General features: G+C 34.7%; 1 protein-coding gene across 2 annotated transcripts; it reads left to right on the forward strand.

The window, feature by feature from the left end:
- Positions 1–342: 342 nt before the first annotated feature.
- LOC115977177 (protein ENHANCED DISEASE RESISTANCE 2) lies at positions 343–24,186 on the forward strand. Of its 2 annotated transcripts, none has more exons than XM_031098873.1 (22): positions 343–781; positions 3,177–3,251; positions 3,573–3,626; positions 3,799–3,864; positions 4,149–4,207; positions 4,668–4,744; positions 5,267–5,389; positions 6,366–6,400; positions 8,755–8,855; positions 8,934–9,029; positions 12,272–12,336; positions 12,846–12,917; positions 14,651–14,821; positions 16,612–16,817; positions 16,947–17,013; positions 17,713–17,888; positions 18,795–18,896; positions 20,921–20,968; positions 21,804–21,947; positions 22,031–22,126; positions 22,909–23,010; positions 23,907–24,186. In XM_031098873.1, the coding sequence occupies exons 1-22, from the start codon at positions 560–562 to the stop codon at positions 23,997–23,999; spliced, it is 2,250 nt and encodes a 749-aa protein (XP_030954733.1). In that variant the 5' UTR covers positions 343–559; the 3' UTR covers positions 24,000–24,186. The 2 variants fall into 2 exon arrangements, with proteins under 2 accessions (XP_030954733.1, XP_030954734.1); XM_031098874.1 differs by lacking the exon at positions 343–781 and adding an exon at positions 1,091–1,157.
- The last annotated feature ends 1,497 nt before the right edge of the window (positions 24,187–25,683 follow it).

A 25,683-nucleotide genomic window follows, 5' to 3' on the forward strand; every position in this document is an offset into this window, starting at 1 on the left:
CTTACTAATCTCATGTCATATCGTGTCGAGTTCATATGTCATGTTTAATTTTAGCACCCCTACATTCAGCGCAAGATAATGACTCCGATTAGGTCAAGTAAAGGCATCAATTTGTTTCTAATGCTACTGATAATAAAGTTGTTTCTTAAAAAAAAAAAAAAAAAAAAAACAAAAAAAACAAAAACAAAAACAATAGAGTTTAATTTTGTGAACGAAAAATTTTAACTGAAGTAGCTGAGTTTGAAACCAACAAAGCCACGTGGCTATGTACAGGACTCAAAATGGCACTCGCCCAAGAAAAAAAAACTACTCCAAAGCTAAAAACTAAAAACAATAAACAATAAGAATTGAGTGGCATTGAAAAACGTAAGAAACAAAAAACAAAGACGAGACAACATAAACGAAGACTGCTAGAACAGAGAAAAACGCAACAGCGTCTCATTCAAAGAATCGATCATATCTCATCGGGACTCTCATTATCAGCTCTTCTTCTATTATCTCCTCTAGAATCGGCTTTTCTTGGATTCATTGGTAATCTGGGGGAAGCTGATTTCATAGGATGGAGAAGCCGCCGCTAAACTTGTTGAAGAATGGGAGTGAGCGATCGGAGGGGTCAAGTGGGAGCGGAGGAGAAGAGAGAGGAAGATTCGAGTATTACGGGTGGGTTTACCATCTGGGTGTCAATTCGATTGGCCGCGAGTACTGTCACCTGCGCTTTCTATTCATTCGGGGCAAGTATGTCGAGATGTACAAGCGTGATCCTCACCAAAGTCCCGGCATTGTAACTCTCTCTCTCTCTCTCTCTATCATTTTATTGTTGCTTTTATACTATAGTTTTTATGTATCTATATGTTGTAGCTATATATATATATATATATAGGGGCACAAGAAATTCGGATTCTTTAGTCTCTTTCTTTGGTTAAAAACTTCTTTTCTGGGAATTTTTTTTTTTTTTTTTTATTAATTTTTAGCAAAGTTGAGTGAAGAATAGTGGGGCTCTTGATTTATTTGTTTTGGTTTACTTTTTTTTTTTTTTTGGTGGGATAACGTAGGTAACTTTTATAAAAGAAGAGTCTTTGGACTCGTACGGGCAACTGAACTCATACGCTAGAACCAGTAGTCAGCTAATCCCTGGGAATTCACCCTTGATGGGTTAGGTAATTTATGCTCATACCCATATGCAGCTTTTTCTTTCGAGAAATGCTATGAACACAACATTCTCATAACACTTTCACAACAAATCTTAATCTTAAGTAGCAGATTGGTATTGGGTTTTACACAAGTCGGCAAAAAAGTAATTTAATTTGTAGATTCAAATTAGAATCAATAATAACTTACAACCTACGACTTATGATTTGTTATGAAAATATGGTGCACGTAGTACTCCTCTTTTCTTTCTTTACTTTTTTTTTCTTAAATGTTTGAATTTTGATTAAGGGAAACTTGCTTGTGTGGGAATTTAGTTGTTGACAAACTATGATAGATCATAGATGTGTATGAAATGTTGAAATTGGAGCTGGAGTGCCTATTTGATTACAATTTAAACTGCATTAGAAGGGTTGTTCTCAGTGGCAGTGCAAACTCTAAGTAAATAAAAGACAAGACTTAAGACTTAGACGCATTGTTTGTATGTGCATTTGAATAATTTTTTTTTTTGATAAGTTAGTAATAAAGTTTTGTTGAAAAAGAGAATTACTTCATGTTCACGATGATGAGCAAAAAGTATCCAAAGGAATTACAAATAATTAAAAAGAAAAACTTAAGAGAGTTATTGTGCAAAACTACAGTTTAAAAAATAGTATATTCCCTTTTAGGATGAAAATAAGTTGAATCAAACTGGTCAAACCAATAACTCCTTATTGTTCTTGTGAAGTTTTCACTTTTCATATGTTGAAAACCTTGCATAATCACCTCATTATCAATGTTATCAAAAAAATTTCTCAAAATATAACAAGTTAACAACCCCTTTTTTTGTGTCAAATTTTCTATAGATCACTTTCTCTCTTCCTCATTATTTTCTTCTTCTTCTTCTTCTCTCTCTCTCTCTTGTTCTTCAAGTAGCTGCAATCTAAAGGAGATTTGGGACTATGAGGGTTTGTCATTTTGTTTTATAACCACATAAACAGGGGCCACGCTTCTAAAAGTTATTCTTTCCCCTAATTGTTCTTTTCTACTTTATCAGCTCATGAGCTTCTAAAATTGCAAAGAGCCCCTCCAAAAAAAAACTCTTATAATTGACCTTAAATTTTTTTGCAGTTAATTTTTTATTCAGTTGGTTAACTGCAAAAAAAATTCAAATATCTCTAATGCTTGATATATGCCCTAATTTTTTTACAATTATTTGACAATTAATAAAATTCATTAAGAAAGTGCAAAATAGGGCTTTCAACTTTAGTACATAGTGGATTTATACAAAAGACATTTCCAAAAAAGAAAAGAAAAGAAAAAAAGTCTATGATTCAGAAGTTCAAAAAACTCCTAAAAGTTAGAGGCCAGTAAACTTGTAGCCACCCCAATCATAAATTGATCTTAAGAAAGAATACTTCAGTTTCACAACTTAAATCTCCCCCTCAAAAGTAGTTCTTATCAACTTAATCTAACATAGAGTAGTGTGTATTAGTGTGGAACTAATAATTGTGAAAAAACCCCAATGATAATGTCAAGTTAAACAATCTGCACTGTGTTGACACCATAAAGGAAAAGGAGAAATTTACTACTCATCTTTAACAAATATAATTATGATTCTTATTATCTTGCAAAGAAGCCACTCTCATTTTAGAGGATTCTATTAGGATTTACATCTTGCTTCTTTTTTTGGATAGGTATCTTGCTTTAGTTTTCTCTTTGGATGTCGCTTCTGTGTTTTTGACTTGGCCAGGCCTTTGCAAATAGCTGGTTTTGCATTTGTTTTTGTTTTGTCTGTCTGTTTTTTTTTAATATCCACTTAATAAAAAGATTTCTCTCCTTATTAAATAATTCTTGGTTGTTGAATACAATTATGAACTTAAAATTGTCATACATGAGAAAGAGGGAGAAAATCATCATACTATTTTTGTATAGAGACATAATATTGCCATTGTTTATTTATAGCATTGGTCCCACTGCCACAAGTAAGATCTTCTTCTTCAACTTTTTTTTTTTTACTTGAACTTTATGCTCATATTTTCTTGGTGCAGAAACCCATTAGGAGGGGTGTTGTAGGGCCCACACTTATGGTGGAGGAGCTAGGGCGTCGAAAAGTCAATCATGGAGTAAGGACCTTGTAGATTTATGTCCTCTTCATTAGAAACTTATTCGCATGGAACCAGGCTCTCTCTTTTTCCCCTGCCTGTGGTTCTGATTTGTTGTCTTTTCTTGATAGCATGTTTCTTTGTTGACTTGTTTTTTCTTTTCTCTGTTTGAGTGTTCTGTACTATACTCCCTGTGTACTGCAGCCTCTTTTTCTTTCCATCAATGAAATTTTTACTTCTTTATTGATTAAAAAAAAATTATATGTCCTCTTCACCATTGGTAAATATGGATTTTCATCTTATTTGACTGTGTATGCTGCTAATGAATTTTGTTTTTGGTAGGATTTTTATGTTATAAGGTTTTGCAATCGGTTGGATGAGATGAAAAAGGGAGAAGTAAGTTGTTTCATGTTATTCAGTTTTGGAGAACTTCATTTAGAAATTGAAAGCCAAAAAAACAATTCAGCTTATTAATCTAAAAATATTTGCATCTCCTTTTTTTTTTTTTTTTTTTTTTCATTTATGTGGACATGAGTAGCAATTGATTGGTTTTTTTTTTTCCTTCAAGATTGCTTGCAGCTCGGCTGGAGACGCTCGAAAATGGATGGAGGCATTTGATCAGGCCAAGCAACAGGTATGAGAAAACAGCTAGAAGGTTGGGGATAACATAGTGAACTTATAAAAATGTAAGCAGTGCTTTTCCTTGTAGCATTGTCTTGACTCTTCAGCAATGACAACTGCAATCAAATAGGGGTTGTACTTTTTCTGAGGAAAATCTAAACATTCTGGTGGTTCTTGTGATGTGAAAGTGAAACTTTGTTATTCAAGTATTGAAAACGTAGCGTACAATGAAAATCACTCTTGCAGAATTTGCCAAGTTTTCTTGTCTTCATTTTACTGAAACTTTGTTTCTCGCAGGCTGAGTATGAGATTTCAAGAGGAGGTACTACCAGAAACAAACTTAACATGGAGACAGAGTATGCTTATTTTCCTAAATTGATCATACAGTTTACCTAAGTACTTGAATTGGCTTGAGTTAATTTTCAGAAAAATCTTTGAACTGTTTTAAGTGAGGACTGAGAGGAAACTTCCAGCTGATTCCATGTGGTAGATTGTGCTGTTAAAATGAAAAACAAGCTGAGACCATTTTTTCTTTATGAGGGGATGTTTCCATAATCAGATGGTACAACATAAGAGAAATATAATTGTGAAGTAGTCTAGGATAAAGGTTTGGATTTGATGTTATCTTATATGATATATGAACGATGCTTGGATCATCATTTTAATACCATCTGTGCTGTATGTATGCATACCTTACAGGGGCAATAGTTGTCCTTTACCTGATTGATTCAAGCCTCTGCATTCTTTGACATATGATATTTTCTTGCACAAATTGTTCTTGTCTTATGTCTCTTTAACCTTATTATACTGTCAAAGGATCAACTTGGAAGGACATCGACCTAGAATGAGGCGGTATGCACATGGGTTGAAAGAGCTTATAAGAATTGGGCAAGGTGAAGTTGCATGTGCATGGTTCAATTTCATTATGTTTGTGATGTACTTTGCACGTTTTCATATTGAAGAAATTCTTTGTGGTTCCTTATCTGGCACAAAGGAGGAGTTTGAATTTAATTACAAAGACTGACATTTGGAACTTACATTTGCAAGATATTTAACTTATCCCCCCCCCCCCCCACCCCCCCCCCAAAAAAAAAAAAAAAGCTGTTTCCATAGGCTGTTAGAGTTTTTAATTCTGTTCAAATCTTCATGTCATATTGTTTATGCTATCTTTATTGTCAAATGAAGGTGCACATTGATCTTTTTATGCTTGATAATTGTGATTGTTACCTAGTTTCCTTGTGATATACTATTGTTTCAATGTAGATTTCTATAATAATAGTATTTTGTATGATTAGTTTAATTATTAAATGGTTTTTCAAAACACATGATTGTACATATCAATATTAAATATTCTTAGAGTTGAAACATTACTTACCAGTACTCATGCATAAACTTTCTCCTTCTGTTACTTACAGGTCCAGAGACACTTTTGCGCCAATCGTCGAACTTGGGTGCTGGTAGGCCAGATGGGTACATTGAAGGGGACACTGGAGATGCAATTGAGGCACATGAATGGAAATGTGTGCGGACAATTAATGGTAATTTCTCTCATTTTAGTTTCATCTCTTAATCTTTTAAATTTTATGGATTCTTTGTACATTTGAGTAGTGCGTAGGGCAGCTGTAGAGTGTATATCCAGTATACAACTGATTCCATGCCTTGTTGTACTCTATTTTAGATATCAATACAAAAATGTGTTCAAATGTCACCATTCATTGTGTTGCTTAGCTTAATACTGATGATGATCAATATCTTTCTATGACCTTCCTGTGAGTTGGCTTTGTGTGTGAGTCACAAGCTAGGGGTCTACAGTTTAGGTACAGTTGTATCCCAAGTCTCATCTGATGTTGCCGAAATGGTGAGGCTTGTTGAATGTGTCTGTCATTGTGATCTTGGGTATTAAAGCTTAAGTTGTGATGGCTGAAGATAGTATGTGAAAATGTTTTGATACGCAAACACACATATTACATATATATATATATATATATGTATGTGTATATATATGTATGTGTATATATATATTTATTTATATATGTATGTATGTATACAGTATACACATTCATGTGATTTTCTATTTTTTATTTTTTGATGAAATTTTGGGTAAAATTTACTACCTCTTTAGTTAGATTTGGACCATTTGGTAAAAAATATATTTCTATTTTTATTGTTCAATATATTTCTTAACGTCAAGTTCTGCAAACTAGAAAAGAAAACAATATGCAAGTTTAGATAACATCCTTCTGTAGTATGTTGAAAGAGAACGGATTAAGACCCAGATGTATATTAATTTGACACACATAGTTGTGCACTCACCCACATGCACATGTCACAACATTATGTTAGTTTAGAGTTGAAAGAAAAGTAACAAAATTGTGTATGGGCTAATGAGAAAGGGAAAGTGAGGTATTTACCTAAATCTATTGAATTTAATGTGCAAATAATTGTCCTGCATGGTCGAAAAGTCTTTTTGGCTGGGTCTTTTGATATCCTTCTTCAAACTTTTTTTCCCCTCAGGTGTTAGAATCTTTGAAGATGTTTCTGACTCCCAGGTATCTATTAGTGTATCACTTTGTTTTTTTCTTTGGGATAAGAATTATTACGTCAGTTCTCATACTACTTTAAAAATGGTTGTAGTTTAGTTGGTTCTGCTGGGAAATAGATCTTGAAAAAAAATCTGTGCTTATCTAGATTGTTATTTTACTATGAAACATGGGGAACTATATCATGTGTTTTTAGTTAGCTTCTAGGGATTATAACACTCTTTCCCAAATATTGAATTTTATTACTGGAACAATATCTCCTGGAAAGATTCTCAGTTGAAACAAACAGAGGCTTGAGGCATTTAAAGAATTGAATAAATTTATTATGATATTTGGACAAAAAATATGATCAGATACTGTAGGCAACAAGAAAAAAAGACCAGATACAAAGGAAAAAAAAAATCACCTCTGATTCACATGGGGATACTTTCCTGCTTCAGTAATTACACTAGATGCACCACTTTCTGCAAGATTTCATTTTCGTTTTGATAAGCCATTTCTTCTGGCTGCTATATGTTCGGATCTAGAAAATGAGAAGTGTATGATAAATGTGTAATGCAAATCTAATTTTCTTACAGCTAGCGTCATTATTTTTTAAACTCAAAGTTCTTGTGGTTTTCATTAACTTTAGAAAAATGGGGTAATTAAATTGCAATTTCTTCTCACAATCCCCTTGCATGCTCACCTTCAGTGGAGCTGCTATTCTACTCTACTCAAATTCTCTGTTGCCATTAACTTTGATAGGACCCAATTTTGTGCATCATTATAAACTTATAATTTTTAACTGCAGTGACTGTTGGAATACACTGTAATTCCTCTTTTATATTGAAAGTGAAACCTAGAAGATGATAAGTTGAAGAAAATGTATAGTACATAAGGGCTACTTAATTGTCTTTAAACCTCAAAAGTCTTGTTCACCTTAAAGACCCCATTTCTTGTGAAAGCATAAATGAAAGTTATTCTTTGACATACTGATGCCTCTCATTTATTATCTCATATATAAGACAACATGGTGGCTTGTTACATTATTTCAAATTTATATATTGATGCATAGATAAAAAAAATTTCAATGAATTAGTTTTTAATGAAGATTTTGTTTTATTTAATGTGTATTGAGTTGTAACCCTTATCTTTCATAAACTTTTGCTTAAAATATTTTTTTTTTTTTTGATAAGTAACGAAAATTTTATTAAAAAAAGAAAAACAACCAATCCGAGTACATTGGGAATGTACTATGGGGGCATAAATCAATAACCAAGATTACAACGATCAAGTAAAGCAGGAAGGGAAGAACAAGAAAAATGACAAAAAACCACACTCCAATCGAGTAGAGTGTGTAAAAAAAAAGACTTAATCTCTAACATAGAGCGTTCACAACCCTCAAAACTTCTAGCATTCCTTTCGCGCCAAAGACACCATAACAAGCAATGAGGCACAATTCTCCACAACTCTATGTTTCTATGTCGTCCAAACTTACCCTGCCAAGAGTCAAACAACTCAATAACCTTCTGAGGCATAACCCAATGAATTCCAAACAAACAAAACACCAACGACCACAACTCACAAGCAATGGGGCAATGAAGAAGAAGATGATCCACTGACTCCCCACAATTCTTACACATATAGCACCAATCAAGAATGAGCACATGTTGTTTGCGAAGATTATCTGTTGTTAAAATCTTACCTAAGGAAGCAGACCATGAAAAGAAAGCTACCCTTGGAGGAACCTTCGATTTCCAAATCATCTTCCAAGGGAAGGATAAGATGGTAGGAGGGTAGAAGGAAAGATAGAATCCTCTAACCTCAAAACCTTTACTCCTTGCTGGCTTCCAACACACCTGATCCGGACCCAAACCCCGTACCGTCGAAGAGTACACCATATCCATAAACAAATCAAAGGATTCTTGTTCCCAATCTTGTGGAGGACGACGAAAATTATTGCGGTCTATTGACCACTTCCCCTGGAAAATTGTGTCTTGAATTATCCCAACCTCGTCTCCTCTTTCATATTTTTTGAATTATTTAAAATTTAACAATTTGCAACTTCTTTATGTTTTTGAAAGAATTAATAATATACGAATTGCATATCCTTAGCTTTCTGTTTATGTAAAATTTTTCCTGGATTTGTGAACTACCAACAAGTACATCATTGTTTTTAATTTTCCAATCTAATCTTCAGTCTGCATGTTTAACATGTAGAAATTATAGTTCCACGGATTTTTTGTGCATAATATTCTCCATATTTAAGTTATGATTATGATTGAAACTTGATTATATTTCTTTCTTTGGAACCAAAGTAAGTAATACAAGTTTTATCAATGTATTGCCTCAAGTAGTGCATTAATTATTTTTGCTCCATGTAGAGCGGTAAAGGTGTTCTTGTGAAGTCAGTTGGTGTTGTTGATGCAACTGCAGATACTGTTTTTGAAGCGATCTTAAACATTGCGCGACACCAAAGATACGAGTAAGTTGCTTGTATTGTTTTCAAGGGTGATGGTTACATTGTATATAACTTCAATGACTCAAATAATTTTCTTCGCAGGTGGGATATGTTGACAGGTGACTTGGAGTTGATAGATTCTATTGACGGGCACTATGATGTTGTCTATGGGATATATGATCCAAAATTTCTTACTCGGTATTGTTGTAAGATGGCTATTATGTTTTTTTTTTTTTAAATTTTTTTACTAAGTAAAATAACCACGTCAACAACAATGACATAGTGCCAAATTTTTTGGGATCAGCCATGGATTCTTAATAGATTAGTCCGAGTTAGTCACATGTATTCTTTTCCTCCTTTCTATTTTATTCGAAGTCATACACTATGTTACTTCCTTAATGGATATGTCATCTTTTACCACTTCTACTGATGTTATTTTAGGTCTTTCTCTACCTTTGTTCATTACTTCAACTTGAATAAACTCACTAGTTTTTGTCGATGCATTAATTGCTCTCCTCTAAACATGATTAGACAATCTCAAATGACTTTTCCTGTCTTTTCATCAATAGAGGTCACCCCTATCTTTAAGTGTATTTCCTCATTTCAAATCCTATCTTTTTGTGTATTTCCACTTATTCATCTTCTCATTTAAGCTACATTCATTTTATGAATATGTTGCTTCTTAACAGCTCAATATTCAGTACCACAGAGCATAACAGGTCTTATAAAATTTTCCTTTAACTTAATAGGTATTCTACGATCACACAATACTCCTAATGTTCTTCTTCGCTTCATCCACCTTGCTCTTATCCCATGATTCACATCCTCTTCAATCTCTCCATCTTTATGAATTAATAATCCAAGATATCAAAAGTTCTTGCTCTTTAGTATCTCTTGACCATAGAGTCTTACTGCCCCTTCATCTATGTTTCTACTTTTACTAAACTTACATTCTCTTAATTGATGCCTTTAGATTCTATAGTGTCTCACCAAATTTCTAACTTTTCTTTAACTCCACTTCTGGTTTCATCAACTAAAGCTATATCATTTGAAATAATGTGACATTAGAGTAATTAAATTCTTTCTGCTTTACCTATCAAAAAAAATTATAATGTGACATTTCTGAAGATTATCCATTGTTAGTAGTTTACCTAACTCTGCTGTCCAAGCAGGAAAAGAGTGATCTTGCAAGGTTCCTTAGCGCTCCATGTATGCCATGGGATGTAAACTTCTGATCCTTTGAGAATATTATAGTAGGAATAGACTTCAAGCTTTCTGCTTTTGGTTAATGTCCACAAAGTCTAATAATCAGCTTGCCCTTGTGGAAAACAAGGGTATTAGAAATCAGAGAAACTATCCACAGCTTCTAGCTCCCAATCTTGGAAAGGTCAAGAAAAGTGAGGATTCCAACTCCATCCACCACTAAAATAAGAGCAAACAGAAGTACCCTTATCTACTGCCAATCTAAACAAATCAGGGAACATATCATTAAGACAAAAAACAATACCACCTGATCCATGTGCCATCCCCTATGTACATTTAAGATTCTTCAAAGAACATCCCACCCTCTTCTGATGACTGTCCATAAACTTACCTCATACAAGCTCCTAACCACCTCTGTTGTCCAACACCCCATGATTCTCCTTGTATCATTCAGATAACGTATCTCCATAGTTGTTCCCTTTCAGTGGCAAATCTCTATAGTGACTTCCCTAGTAAATCTTGATCAAATGTACCCAGCTTCCAATCCCCCAATCACCATCCTTGAGTAGTGAGCAAACTTCTCTCTACTCTGATTTAGATAAAATATTTTGCATCCCCATTCCCCCTCACGAGAAATCTCTTTGCGTCTTTTCTAACCTATTGACAACACGAATGGGCATAGTACAGAGTGACATAAATTGCATAGAAACAGAAGATAAAATACTCTTTATAAAAGCAATCCCCCCCCCCCCCCCCCCCTTTTCTTTTAGAAATATAAAGTTTCTTCCATCCTGCATGCCTCCTCTTCATTGTCTAAATTATTGTGTTCTATATTGCTCAAGCCTTAAAAGTAGATCCCAACGGTGTCATACGCACTCCCTATTAGGCTGACAGGGCTAGCACTAACTGACTCTTATCAAGAGCATGTTATCTTCTCAACATTGCACTTAGATCCATAGGTCTGCTTACATCAGTATTCAATGATTTTTCAAAATGGTTGCGTATTTCCTGAAAATCCAGCAAGTTATCAGCTTCCTGAATTCCATAACATTATTTGAAAAATGCCATTGGTGAACTTGTCTAAACCAGTACCTTGTCACCATCCCAATGGTGTCATACACACTCCCTATTAGGCTGACAGGGCTAGCACTAACTGACTCTTTCAAGAGCATGTTATCTTCTCAATATTGCACTTAGATCCATAGGTCTGTTTACATCAATATTCAATGATTTTTCAAAATGGTTGCAACTTTCCTGAAAATCCAGCAAGTTATCAGCTTCCTGAATTCCGTAACATTATTTGAAAAATGCCATTGGTGAACTCGTCTAAACCAGTACCTTGTCACCATCCTTGTCTTGCTTTGATAATTTCTTCTCTTTCCAATAGACTTTCCATACTCCTCTAGTCTCTTTGCAATGGATGGCATTTTGCAATCTTGCCACTAGAGGTCTCTAATTGGCTTGTTAAGCGTAAAGCCCTTTATAAAACCCACCATTGCCTCCTTTGCTTGTTTTCCTTTGAGTGAATGACTCCTTCAACCTCTATATTATTGATGAGGGCCAAGAGCCTTGTAGCTCAACTGGTTGGCATTTCCTGGTATTTCTAACAAAAACATCCAGGGTTCAAATCCCTTTACCCCCAACTATCAAATTATCAAAAAATATTATTGATTAAGTTGGCATTTTTTTGTCAGTTAGCCAAAAGATAAAAGAACCGCCTATTATAATCCCCTTCCACAAACCATAAATTTCTCAACTTCTGTTGCAATTTATATCCTCTGATTGTTCTAATCTCTCTATCTCAGTTTTTAATTCCTCCCTCTTCATTCGATCATCCATGGATAGCACCCCACCCTCCTCCTTTCCATACCTGTAACTCCACCATTTTCTTCTTTTTATATACCATGAAGGTCTTCCAACTTCATTCAATCAGTCTTTCCACCGTTAAAGGTCCTATGTTCTATCTTTAATGCCTAATTGCCTATCCCAATACCATTGATGCTCCGCATGCCATTGTTTCCTTATATGTAGTTCTTAGTCATCGGCATTCAAAGCCTACCACTCTTGTAGTGTATTCATGTTTTTCTATTTTTTTCCCCCCAGTTTGATGCTTAATGTTAATCAAGACCATAATGGATTTTTTTGATAAATATCACTTGCTTCACTTAATTTCTTTACTTCATTTTGTTTCTCTATTATTATGTGACATTTACTTGTTACGTGATATTGAATGGTAGGTGGCATTCTAAGAGAGATTTTGTCTTCTCTAGGCAATGGTTTCGTGGACAAGATGGAACATATAGTAAGTAAATAAGAATCCATATATGTAATAGGATGATTCCAAAAATATTGTGGGTATGGTCTGCATAGCTCATATTATCGGAAACATCTCTAATGCTTACTTTAAAAATCCTGTTGGCCTTGATACTGGACTGCTTCACTCAGAGATTGCTTTACAATAACATGCAATTTTTTAATGCATGGAAATGAAGAAAAAAGGAAGATTGGATGGTAACTAATCATCTTTAGGATTAATTTATGTTTAATTTTTTTTTTTTTTTTTTTTAAAAGAGATGCTTTGGCTCTCTAAATGGAAATGCTTCAGAATTTTAAATTTCTCCTTGCTATGGCAACAAGCCAATGGGCTCTACTGTTAAATGATTTACATGAAGCATTCAACTGAGAGCAAGTGAAATTTCTTAACTTGAATTGCCTGTGGTGACATGACTTTTTTTGCTGTATTCTAATATGAGAAATCATGCTGTTTGCCTTTGTATTTGGCTGACATATGAAATGCATATTTTCATGCAGCAATCTTGCAGCGTCCAGCTGTACATAAAAAGAAGCCTCCAAGATCTGGTTATCGACGTACAAAAATCAACCGTAAGAGATTTTGTTGAATCATTGAAAATCATATATAATGTCTACATTGCTTTAAATTGCAAAATTGACTTGTCTGTTTCTTTTCCCAGGCTCAATATGTACTGCCACTTAATTTTAATTTCTATTTTTTAACAAATTAGTCAGTTACAGGGGTACATTATTTATTTGATGTAAAGATGACATTCTGAAAATTTTCACCTACTTTTGCTTCCAGCTAATAGAAGGATTCAATTAGGTTGTTGCTTTTATAATCAGTCCTATGATTTAACTGTGTAGTAGATAATTCTGCTTTAGAGTTGGAAGTTGGATGCATGTTGTGAATGCATGAGGATCCATCTAGCACACCATGGACTGTTTTAAGGCTTCATGGGAAAAAAAGGAGCAGATGTTTGTTGTAAAATTAAGAGTTTATCATTTGATGATCCAACCACCGAGTCTGCTCAGACTGATGTCATAGAAATATGAAATCAACTTTCTTTTTCCGTTTTTGTAGGCCTCTATGTTTCTGTTGTCTCTCTCTCTCTTCTTCAAACCCAGACCAATGACCAGATGTAACTGAAACCTTTTTACTGTTATTTAATAATAAAGATAAATTTGTTCCCCCTTTTTTATTGGCAAGTTACACACACACACGCTTGGTGGATCTTGAACCCAAACCTTACCCTCCACTCTACTCTTACAAGGAAGGGAGGTGGCATTTGAGCTAAAGCTCAATGACATTATATTCACTCTCCTTCACATAAACTTAAGAGTCAAAATTTGTCGTTGGTATTTAAAAATAATAAAAAAAGTGGTAGGATTAGTGGTGGAATCTGTTTTCTCTAACTAGCTCATTTCTGTATTCAGAATGATTTCAAGTGTGCTTGAATGAGCTTATTTTTCATTGGCTGCTTTTTTTTTTTTTTGCGTCAAAGTACAGTTGTACTTGGAAAAAGTGAAGCTTTTAAAGCTGCATATAAGTTAACGGTGAAAATAAGCTAGCATTTTAAGCTGAAAAAATAAACCCTTAATAGTCTCTCAGTAAATTTTATTTGTTCATATAGAAGATGAAATCTTGAAAATTTTCCAGGATTTTTTTTTTTTTCCTTATATGTTAACATCTTTGTATCGTAAAAAAGTATACTTTCATCTGTGGTACGTGGTCATTTGTTAAATTTTTGAAAGCAAACCCATGGATCTAATCATGTTTTATAGGTTCTCATATTTCAATTTCCTGCTTTCATAATTTTTCAAAAAACTCCAATGGTCCTGTTTTAATTTTCTACACTAGCAGAAGATAAGTTTCTGAGATTTCTGTTCAATTAAATTTATCATTTTTTTTTATTGCCTCTCTCTTTTTTCTTCTTTTTTTCTTGTATAATACCCTGTACCTGGGTTATGCCCCTTTTGTGTTTTTTCATGGATTTCTCTAAGAATTTATATGCTTACTATTTGTCTTTCAACTCTAGCAAGCTTGTTTTATGAATTTTGATTGTAACTGTTTATGTCCAATTGAGAACTCTTTTATTATTTCATTTCTTGTTCATTAGTGGATATTGAGTATCAAGTCTAACAGAGAAGTCAATGAGCTTTAGCTCAACTAGCACCTCCTCCCTTTATAATTTCTAGGGGGAGGGTAAGTTCATGGGTTCAAGTCCCATTGGTTGCTTGTGTAACTTAGCAATCAAATATAGTCACCTTTATTAACTTGTTTTCCCTTCTTTCTTTCTTTTTTCCTTTGTTTTACACTGTAGCATCTACCTGGGAGATCAGAAGTTTAAACACACCCATTGCTTCAAATGCTCCAAGATGTCTTGTGACTCAAATGTTCGAGATAGATTCTTCAGGCTGGTGTAGATGGACGAAAAGCCACTGCTCAAAGTTTGAAAACAGTATTCCTTACGCGCTATTGTGCCAAGTGGCAGGTGTGATTATCTAATATTTCTTCTTATATCCAACTTACAATCCAAAGAGTAATGCTAGTGCCCCACAAAATGACACAACTTGTGCCACAACACGCCCACGTGGTGAGTTGTGAGTGGTAGAGGTGTGATGGTGGGTCCATCTGGGGACACACCTCTACCACTCACAACTCGCCATGTGGGTGAATTGTGGCACAAGTTGTGCCATTTTATGTGGCACCAACATTAATCCAATCTAAATGGTTTAGAATCTGGTTGACCTTGAAAAGATCATTGCCATGATCTCAAATAGTTTTAAATCACATTAGCAATACTTCCAACATGGGTTTACAAACATGCACACTTGATTTGTGTAGCATTTGCAGACTACTTTATCTTTGACTAAGCTGGAAGACAAGATGCTGAAGAACTTTTTGCCACATTGGTAGAATGATTTGAGAACAGTTCAAATTGTCATGGGGAATAAATCCCATAGCAAAGGAAGAGAAATGTGAATCACATATACTTTTGGGTTGCTAATCTAAGCATGGGTATCCATTGTGTTGATGTCAGTTATTTTTGGATTACTTATTTCAAGCACTGAAACTGAATCCATTTTTATACTTAAATAGTATGGTTGAGTTTAATTCTGCACTATGTATTACAATGTAGTAATGGACTTGGAAGGTATCAATAACAATTTTGCAGAATTGGGCGTATGGGAATTATATAAGGGGTTACAAGTTTCATGGCTATGGAATTGTGCCGAACCTATATTTGGTTGGTTCTGCCTTAGGTTATTGGATAACAGCTAGTATTGGCAGGCAATAGATGGCATTGGCCATTATGTCGCTAATATCAACTGTTATAGGTTTATATCGGTATCACCCATCAATATTGGGTATTATTGGTATCAGCTATCCATAAACCCAATAAAATCATGACAGCCAATATTAAAATGTTTCCAGATGAAGAGGCTTTATTCAATTAGGATTTGTATTGGAGAGGCCGATAAAAAGTATGGAAGTTGAGTAGCAAATTTTTTTTTTTGATAGGTGGAAGTTGAGTAGCAATTGTATTTTTATTGTTCATTTGTTCTATGAAGCCATGAGAGGGGTTTGTGTCAAATGTTCCCTTGGAAGGCAATTGTATATAATCTAATAAAGTGGAAGAGAATTATTGTGGATTGGTGTCGGATGTCTAAGAGAAATGACGAACCAGTCAATCTTTGTTGCTTCATTGCTCAGTTGCAAAGGAGTTGTTGGCCTTCATCTTTGTGGTATTTGGTGTCAGATGGATTATGCCTAAGTTAGTGTTTTCTTTGCTTCAATATGGGTGTAGGAAACCTGCTTTTTACAAAATGTTAAAAACAATCTGGAATATGGTTCCAACATCTGTCACGTTGAAAATATGGCATTAAAGAGATGGATGGACATTTGAGTGGCAGGAGCTTTCTTTTGACAGAATTAAGTCCAGATTTGTCCAAATTAGATGGGAGTAGTATATTGAATATTCAGGATTTTTGGATTATTTACTGATAAAAAACAAGGATTTTTTTTTTTTTTTTTTTGGTATCTTTCATATACAACCTGTAGACCAAAGTCTCTCTCTTTGTTTATTTATTTATATAAAATAATTAGAGGGTATGATGAAGATATTAGTCTTCTTATTAAGTCTATTTATTGTTAAGCAATACTGAGAACAACATAGCTCAACAATCATAATGAACCTATGAAGCTTTATTGCACAATTTGTCGATGAGATGTTTGTTGCAATGGTAGTTATTTTTTTATTTTTTGCTAATGGATGGTCAGGTCTAAGAGAATATATTGGAGCAAATCCAGCTCTCAGTTTGGAATCTGCCACCACAGTTTTCCATTCAAAAATCTCTGATGTTTCTGTGCCCAGTGGTGAATATGAGGATGCAGAAGTGCAGGATGAGTTTTATGATGCCATTGCTGCTGACTCATCATCATCCTCAGAAGATGAAGAAAGCGACAGTGATGAACATGACAATAAGGTTTTCCCTTTTCTGCCTCTTTTAGATCAGAAATAGATTACATTTGGGGTCTGATTGAATGTAACTGGTGCATATAGAAGCTCTCATTTTCAGATTCCAGAATGTAATATCTCCATTGAAACTTGCCAGGGATCAAAAGTGAAGCTGAAGAATGTCTCATGGGCCATCACAGGCTTAGCTTTGAAGCGAACTTCAGGTCCACTTTACAAATAATTGTACCTGAAAAGGGGGCACCAACCAGTTATGCTACTCTGCATATTGTCATCAATAGTCGTATATAGAAAATATCTATACATTTGTTTTTTATTGTTCTCACATTAATGTTAATTACCAATTAGGTTTGTTTTGGAGAAAACATATGTATCGGGTTAGTTCACTTAACCCTAACATATACCATATTATTGATATATATAGGTATACAATGAGTTTAGTCTTTTGCCACTAGCTTTATACCCATAACAAGGTTCTTACCTCAAAATATGCTTATTACAGCAGAATGCTAAAGTCCAATATTCCCATGTAGTCCTAGATGAGACTGACTAAGCGAAAGCATTGCTTATTTTTTCCATGTTACCTTTTTCATTTATAACAGAGAAGATTGGTGTTCTAATTCATCTAAGGGATATTATGGTTAAATGCCATTGATTATTCTGATACGATGCTCCTTGTTTGTTTGTCATATTTGTGAATTTCTACTCACATTGTGAACTATTTTATATCCTTTGAGGACAAATGCCTTAGGAAATGAAGTTAGTAATGAAGAAAATCTTGTGTATTAATATTGTTTGTGTTAGTAGCAAATAGCTTAAAAACCAAAAGCAGTTAATTTCTCATTTCTGTTTCCCCTTCCATTGCAAAGAATTCAAGACTAAAGTACTTATTATTCTCAATGCAGCTCCAGATGCAAATAAGGAACTAGACCGTACTGTAACTCCTATCAGCATTGATCCAACCCAGTGTCATGGTTCCTTGCACAAAGCAAAGGATGGCGCAGACACAAACTGTTGGGCTTCTCCAAGTGGTACGGGATTTATGATCAGAGGAAAAACTTACCTAAAAGATAATTCTAAGGTGGGTTTTGCTCTTCTTTTGAGTTATTTGTTCATGTTTCAGCAACCATGTTTTAGTCCATTTGTCTAACTGTGTTCTGTAGTTTGTTATGGCACATTAAGATATAGACAGAAGTTGCTCTGCTCTCCATATAAAGCTGCTCACCTAACCCTTGCCCATTTGGAGTTGTTCTTTCTCTGTACTAGAGCATTAGGTTTAGTTCTTTCAAAAATATAACTTCATGAATAATTTATCTATGAATGAAGGCCACTTTCTGAATCACAGACTGATTTGCAACAGACCATTCCCTTGGACAGCCTTTGTACTTAATAGTATCAACTAAAGTTCACAGATTTTCTGTGCTGTGAGTTGAAATTCGATCTCAGCAGTCAAGCTCTTGACCTTATTAGCAATCATGTTTGACTTTAAGGGTCTATGTTAGTTTTTTTTTTCATTGGCATTCCAGATTGTTTTGGGTTCTATCTGGTACTCGTGATATGAAGGCATCTTCTGGAGGTGTTAAGAAAACAATGCATATGAAGCATGGATATCTATGAACAAAGCATATAAGCTAGTTGCCTGATTTTCCAGGAAGAGTGGAATATATTTATTCAGTTCAGGGATTGGATTATTTAGAGTGGAGTTGCATTCTACTTCGAGAATTGAACGTGATTCCAATATTTTGAATCCTGTTTGATATCAGTAGTTCTCTGTATTCTGTTGTACAATTTATTTATTGTTAGTGTTTTCTGGCTATATGTTCCTTTGTAAACTGTGATAAATATAGTGGTAAATAGTTAAATATGTTGCCACTTTGAAAGCTAAACAAGCATTTTACTTTTTATTTTGGCAAAAATGATGTCTGACCTGCTTCTGTAAGTTATATACAGATCTGTCAATTTTTAGTTAATTGATAAACTCTTTCAGGTAATGGGAGGAGATCCCCTTCTCAAGCTCATTGCAGTTGATTGGTTCAAAGTGGACAAATCCATAGATAGGATTGCATTGCATCCCAGGTCTCTTGTTCAGGTAGAAATATGGTTATCGTATCATTTGCTTTTCATATTATTTCGATGGCTAACTCTGTGACACAAATGGCAAAACTTAAGCTTACTCTTTTTTTTCCTTTAACCACCCATAGCTATATGAAGTTAGATCCTTATATTTTAGGTAAACTGAAAATTCATTGCAACATAATATACAAGATAGAGCAGCCATCTAACTTGAAAGCATCCAGAAAAGACTTAGAAATAGTGCAAGGCCCATTTGGCTTACACATGTGCTGCTGCATTTGCTGCTCTAGGAATCCACTTGAAAGAGCACTTATCAAAGCTGCTGGTCAATTACTTAATATCCTCTATTTAGGAGGCTATTTCCTAGCTTGGTCTTTTGTTTCTTTTTTTAGACTAGTACAGCTTGGTCAATGATTATAATTCAGTAGAAGGATCCATCAAAAGCTTAGTGTCACTTTCAATTTCAATCAACTGAATCCCTTATAGTTTGGCCTTGTGGGCAGCCCACCAAATTTCCATTCCCAGCACCTCTTCATCATCCATTCAGTCCGGGCTCTAAAATGCTTCTTGAAATTATATGAAACTTTTGTTCCTAGTCTTCATGGTTTGTTTGTGGAGGGCAATCATTAATCCTCTTTTAGCCAGCCTGGTCTTTGGTTTCTTTTTTGAGCATAAATTGCTTAGCCCGTCAAGGGTGACTGTCCCTAGATTACCAATTGACTAGTTTTGGTCGGTGAGGTCAGTTGCCTATAGGTTTTACTAGCTATAGGCAAGTCTAAAGGGCTATGCTTTAGAAAGGTTCCCTAAATTATCTGGGAAAAAAAAGAAAAGAAAAAAGAAGTTGGAAACGTTTCAGTGTTTCATGTTGTGCATAGTGCAAGCTAGTGATCTCTAGTTCAAATGGCACTTCCTCATCTTGCAAGGGTAAGGTTGAGGGTGAGGTCATGACTCATGGGTTCAAAACCCACTTAGTGAGCGTGTAACTTACCAATAAATAAATGTTGTGGATAGTGCAACTAACACAAGTCACCCTTTTGCATTTATTTACATTGAAGGAGTATTTGTTTCCTAAATTATGGCCAGTTTCAAGAAAAGACATAGCTACATTAAATTTTAAGTTATTATTTGGTGTGATGGGCCAAAAATGTTTTCTTGCTTCCCAAAAGCTCTCGTGGGCCTTTATGCGGGTTGCATAGTTTAAATTCATGTCCTATTATTTTAATGTGCTTAGTATCTTTTAACAAATGAAGAGGCAGTACAAGCCCCCACTTGATTTAAGCCTGTATTATTCACTCTCTTAACTGGATATTACAAATAAATAATAAATAGTAGGCTAACAAAGGACACCACTTGGAAAGTTTCAATTGCTTCTTTTTACTTCCCCAGTTTTATTGTCTTCTTGTATTTTTTTTTTTTTGATAGGTAAGAAAAAGTTTACTAAAGACACTACAATATTCATGAAAAGCACAAAGTAGTCAAAAAGTTCAAAAAGAGGAAAGAAAAAAAGACAGAAAACTATTGTCTTCTAGTTGATTATATTCCTGAGACTTCCTTTTTACCATTTCCATCTATTGAAAGTTGATTAATGGAAGGATACACACATACCTTCCTTTGCTTTTTTATTTCTGTTATGGTTTTAGAGTTCCATATACTCTCAGTCAATCTTGTGTAAAAGATAGTTCAGACTATGCCAACAGTTGTGGCCAGCTCCAAGGCTGTTCATATCTGACTTGGTGCCATTAGTAAATAATATCTTTTGCATATGAAACCTACATACTTTTATATATGTTACAGTAGAATTGTTGGAATATTCTCATATTCGAAGTGTTTATTTTTTGTTTTTTTATTTATTTTTCCAAATTGTATATAGCAATTATATCTTTTGTGTGGATCTAGCAAAACTCAAAATGATTGGAAAATTGGGGATAAAAGATGTTTCTTTTAGACTTCAGGACATATTTTGGAGTATTTGAGCTTGTTATTCTTGATTCTTAATCTGTTAAATCTTGTGTGTCTAACTTTTCCTTTTTTCAATTCTAGTCAGGAGTTGGGAAGAAGCTTCCATTCATCCTTGTCATTAACCTCCAGGTATGCGAATGAATGCCTTCGAGTCTCCTTTTTTCCTTTCACACATAATACCAATGCAATACTAAAAACTACCGATCTTTGCATACTCTAGTTGTATGAAGCAGTAAAGATTGATTGTAGTTTTTCTGTTATAATTTTCACACCAGAGTACTTTTTCTACAAAATACAATCTGAGCTTCTACAATGTATGGGGAACTTATCAGAAGAATTTCCTGAAATTGTTTTAGGTGGTGATGGGGAATAAATATGGGCCTGAATGTAGAATACAACAGAAGATTCATTGGAACATTGAACTAATTTTTCAAAAGCAGAATGATTGATGTAAACATGTTAGTTGTTGATATTTGCTCAATTAGGTTTAGAGAACAAAGAAGAGATAAATTTGAGATGGGCTTTCTCAGCTAGTCTTCCTCTCAATGTTTTTGCTTAGGAATGACATCTACCATAACAACAATAACAAAGCCTAACTGCCTAAGTCCCAAAATTTTGGGGTCAGCTATGGATCCTTAACAGATTAACTAGGGTCAGCCACATGTATTCTTTTCCTCCATTTTATTCTATCTGAAGTAATACTCTCCATTACTTCTTTAATTGACATGTCCTTTTTATTACTTAAACTAACATTATTTTTGGTCTTCCCCTACCTTTTTTTGCTCCCTTAACTTGGATCAACTCACTCTTTCCTACCAGTGCATTAGTCTCTCTCCTTTGAACATGACCAAACCTCTGATATCTAGTGATATAAATCTTATTGTGGCACATGATCTTCATTGGTGCTGTAAGTCCCAGTTCAATCTTTAAAGTAGGATAATGTATCTTGATTTCTCTGTTCCAGGTCCCTGCTAAACCAAACTACAGTTTGGTCCTTTACTATGCTGCAGACAGACCACTAAATAAAAGTTCTTTGCTGGCTAAGTTTGTGGATGGAAGTGACATGTTTCGGGATGCCAGATTTAAACTAATTCCTAGTATTGTTGAGGTATGGAATGCTAAGTATAAAGCTTCTATTGAATCTTAGTGGCTTATATCAGTTTTGCCTTAATGTTTTCTTGAGTTGTACAGGGGTATTGGATGGTCAAGCGTGCAGTTGGAACAAAAGCTTGCTTATTGGGGAAAGCTGTAACCTGCAAATACTTCAGACAAGACAACTTTTTGGAGGTAACACTACCCAAGTATTCTTATTTTATCCTGTCTTTGTGTTAGGCATGCTGATTATCGCTAATATATTTATGCAGGGTGTATGTGTTAATGGGATGTCAAGTACTATGAAATGATTGAAACCAGTATACATGTTTATTTAATATTGCCAAACTGTGTGAAAGAACAGGTTGAGTACTATCGTATACATTTCAACAGGGCCTGCCTTCTTCTGGCCACTAACACATTTACTCTCTCTCTCTCTCTCTCTCTCTGTTGTTGTTGTTGTTGTTGCTTGATGCTATCAGAAGTGCATATTCTCTATTCAATATAAGATCTAGAGCTTAAAACATGGTATTTTTCAAATTGATCTGAAAATTCAGGATATTGCAATATATCCAAATTGCAAGCTTTTTTTTTAAGATAGTTCTGTTTTGAGAATACTTGGACAATCAGGTTATGGTGATATCTGATGTCTTGCTCAATTTTGATGTTGGGTGTGAAACCCAAGATCTGGTGTGACTATCTCAAGATTATTCCACTTTGTCCCCCCTCTAGCAGTCTCTAACAAGTACTCTTTTAAATTTTATTTTGTGAATAACTAGCCACACACTTGCAGACACCTTTTAATGATATTCTAATAACATCATATAAATTAGGGCAAGCAATGTACATCATGTTAAGTTTGACTCCAAATTTGAATGTTGGTTGGAATGCAAGCTTTTACACACACTGTGCTTGTTCTGCTGGTTGCTGTTTATGCCTCTTAAATTTACAAATGACTATAAATTCCTATCATGCAGATTGATGTGGATATTGGATCATCCTCTGTAGCAAGGAGTGTCATCGGCCTTGTTCTTGGATATGTCACAAGCATAGTTGTCGACCTTGCCATTTTGATAGAGGTTTGTCAAAATTTGAAATACTATGGAAAATAAAGAGAAACAAACAAAATTGAAGTATGGAACGGATTAAAATGGTTCAGTCACTAAGACCTACATCTACAACATCAAAAGCCAAATGGCTACATTTTTCAATCTCTTGATTGATAACACAGCACATTGGAACCTATATTTATATTGGGATTAACAAAATTTGAAAATAGGTCAACTATCAATTTAGTGCAAGCATATTTTGAATTTGAATTTCATATCAAGATAATTGATTGTGCCAATCCCGTGATTTAATCCAGGCAATCAATTCCTTGATTTCATCTTCAATATGTGGAAAGTGAGTCATACTTTCCAACAGCTTGTCCCTTTGTGCAGCTAATATTTGCAAAAAAAATTGTATTCTCCCCTTTGTATAAACGTTTTCTCTTCTTGTGCTGCGTGTTTGAGATTGTGAATGGGTTTTAATCATTTAATAGATTTCATCTTGTAATTTCAATAGAGGTCTGCATTTTGTGATTTCAATATATCATAAATGTTCTTGTGCTGTTAAGATATGTACTGCGTACTTAATTTAGGTGTCTGATTGAAACAAAGGTTAGTTAATCATTCTTTGGTCTTACTTTGTCATAAATACATTTTGCGTCTATTGCTGCATCACATTATAATGTTGGCAATAGCAACTAGGTGCATAATTTTCAAAATCCTCCATGTTTAAGCATGGGGTGAAGGTTGAGGTTGAGTTTAGGAACCACAAGATGTGAGTGGAAATTACCAATTACAAAAAATAGTATGGAGCTCTTTATCAGTTGACATAATGTATTGATGCACCAAAGCTAGATTTCTTCATAATTAACTAAGCATACATGCATGTCATACACAACTAGATATTGACAGCTCTTTGTTCGCAGGCAAAAGAAGAGGCAGAGTTGCCTGAGTACATTCTCGGTACTGTTCGGCTAAATCGTTTGAGGCCAGACTCTGCTGTAAATTTGGAGGTTTGAGGTTTTCATATGTCGAAATTCTTTAGTCATCTCACGCTTCATGGTTAATGCCATTACTATTATTGGTGTACATTTTCCAATGTTTTCCAGTTTAGTGTAGAATCTTCCTTCACATAAGTGATTTGACATTTAATATTTAATAATTTATAAACAGAAACCTTTCATAGGTCCATTTTTTCAGCTTTCATCTTCTTCTTTTTTGTTTCCTTTTTATTTTCTTGGTTGTACTCAATATGAATTTTATTGGAAAGGTTAGTGTGATAGTTTTATAGAACTTACAGAAGAAAACCTCAAGGCTTCCAAGGAAGCAAAAGGGGAAATTGCAAACTGGAAATCTAACTAATTATAAGTTTCTGAAGCCTATAAAGAGACCCAAAACTGTACAAGCTATCTTATACGACCCTGCATCTACCATCTAATTATCAGCATTCAGGCTTTTATTTATTTATTTATTTATTTATTTATAAAATCTGCAGCCAACCATCTAGCTTTTAAATTTTTTGTCTTTTGTATCCTTCACTCCATCTTGCAAAAAATGACATAGTATAAAGGAAATAGTAAACTTTGTTGTTCTTAGAGCACTCACAGCAGTGGTGCTAAAAAGTCATATTGGTATATTTTAGCTCCTCACACACAAAAAACTTGCTCCAGCAGTGGAGCTATACTTATTTTTTTTAGATGACTTGCTACAGTGCACATCTATAGATAGATGTGCACTGTAGCTGAGAGCAAAAAAAAAATAAAAATTTTATTCTGCCGGTAATTAAAATAATTAAAAGACGTTCTCTCTCTCAGTCACTCTCACCTCTCTGTCTCAACGTCTCCGACCCACGCCTCCGCCGGCCTCAACGTCACCGACCTTAGCCGACCCAAGCCCCTAGCCGTTGATCCACGCCTCCGCCAAACGAGTAGTTCAGATCTCGGCAGTGGATCGGGAAGCGAGGGTTTTGAGGTACAGAGAGAAGAGGAAGAACCGAAAGTTCGAGAAGACGATCCGATACGCTTCGCGAAAAGCCTATGCAGAGACGAGGCCGCGAATCAAAGGAAGGTTCGCGAAGTGTATGGACGTCGAGGTTGATGTTGAACGTATCTATGGATACAGCATCGTTCCGTCGTTTTGAACGATGTATGTACTATCTTGCTCCGCCTCTCTACTGTGACAAGCCTGGGTTTCTCTGGGTTTCATCGTCGAAAAAGACTGGAGATTTTTGTTTTTTTTTTTTTTTTTTCCTGTTGTGGACTGGTGGTGGTGGTTGTGGGTGTGGCTGATGGTAGAGGTGGTTGTGGTTGGTGCTGTGGATGTTTTTTTGGTAGTAGGATATATTATTTTATTGTAGGAGATATATTATTTTATTGTGATGTTTATATTATTTTATTATGTTGAAAGCTAAAATAGATCCACTGCTGCAACATGTATGTAGGTAAAATGAATAAATTAACTTTTGGTGGAGTTATAAAAAGCTAAATTTTTAGCTCCACTACTGTGGATGCTCTTAGGGCCAACTTGGAGTTGATAAATTGCTTTATGATGAATGTGAGGATTAATTTTTATCACCAATAATCGAGTGGCTTTCTACCATGCGATTCGGGGTGCTCATAATTTTGTGTTTCCTTGGAAGGGGGTTTGGAAACCAAATGTGCCTAAGCAAGTGGCTTTCCTTTTGTGGACAACTATTCATGGTCG

The sequence above is a fragment of the Quercus lobata genome, chromosome 2 (assembly GCF_001633185.2).
Source record: "Quercus lobata isolate SW786 chromosome 2, ValleyOak3.0 Primary Assembly, whole genome shotgun sequence".
Classification (NCBI taxonomy): domain Eukaryota; kingdom Viridiplantae; phylum Streptophyta; class Magnoliopsida; order Fagales; family Fagaceae; genus Quercus; species Quercus lobata.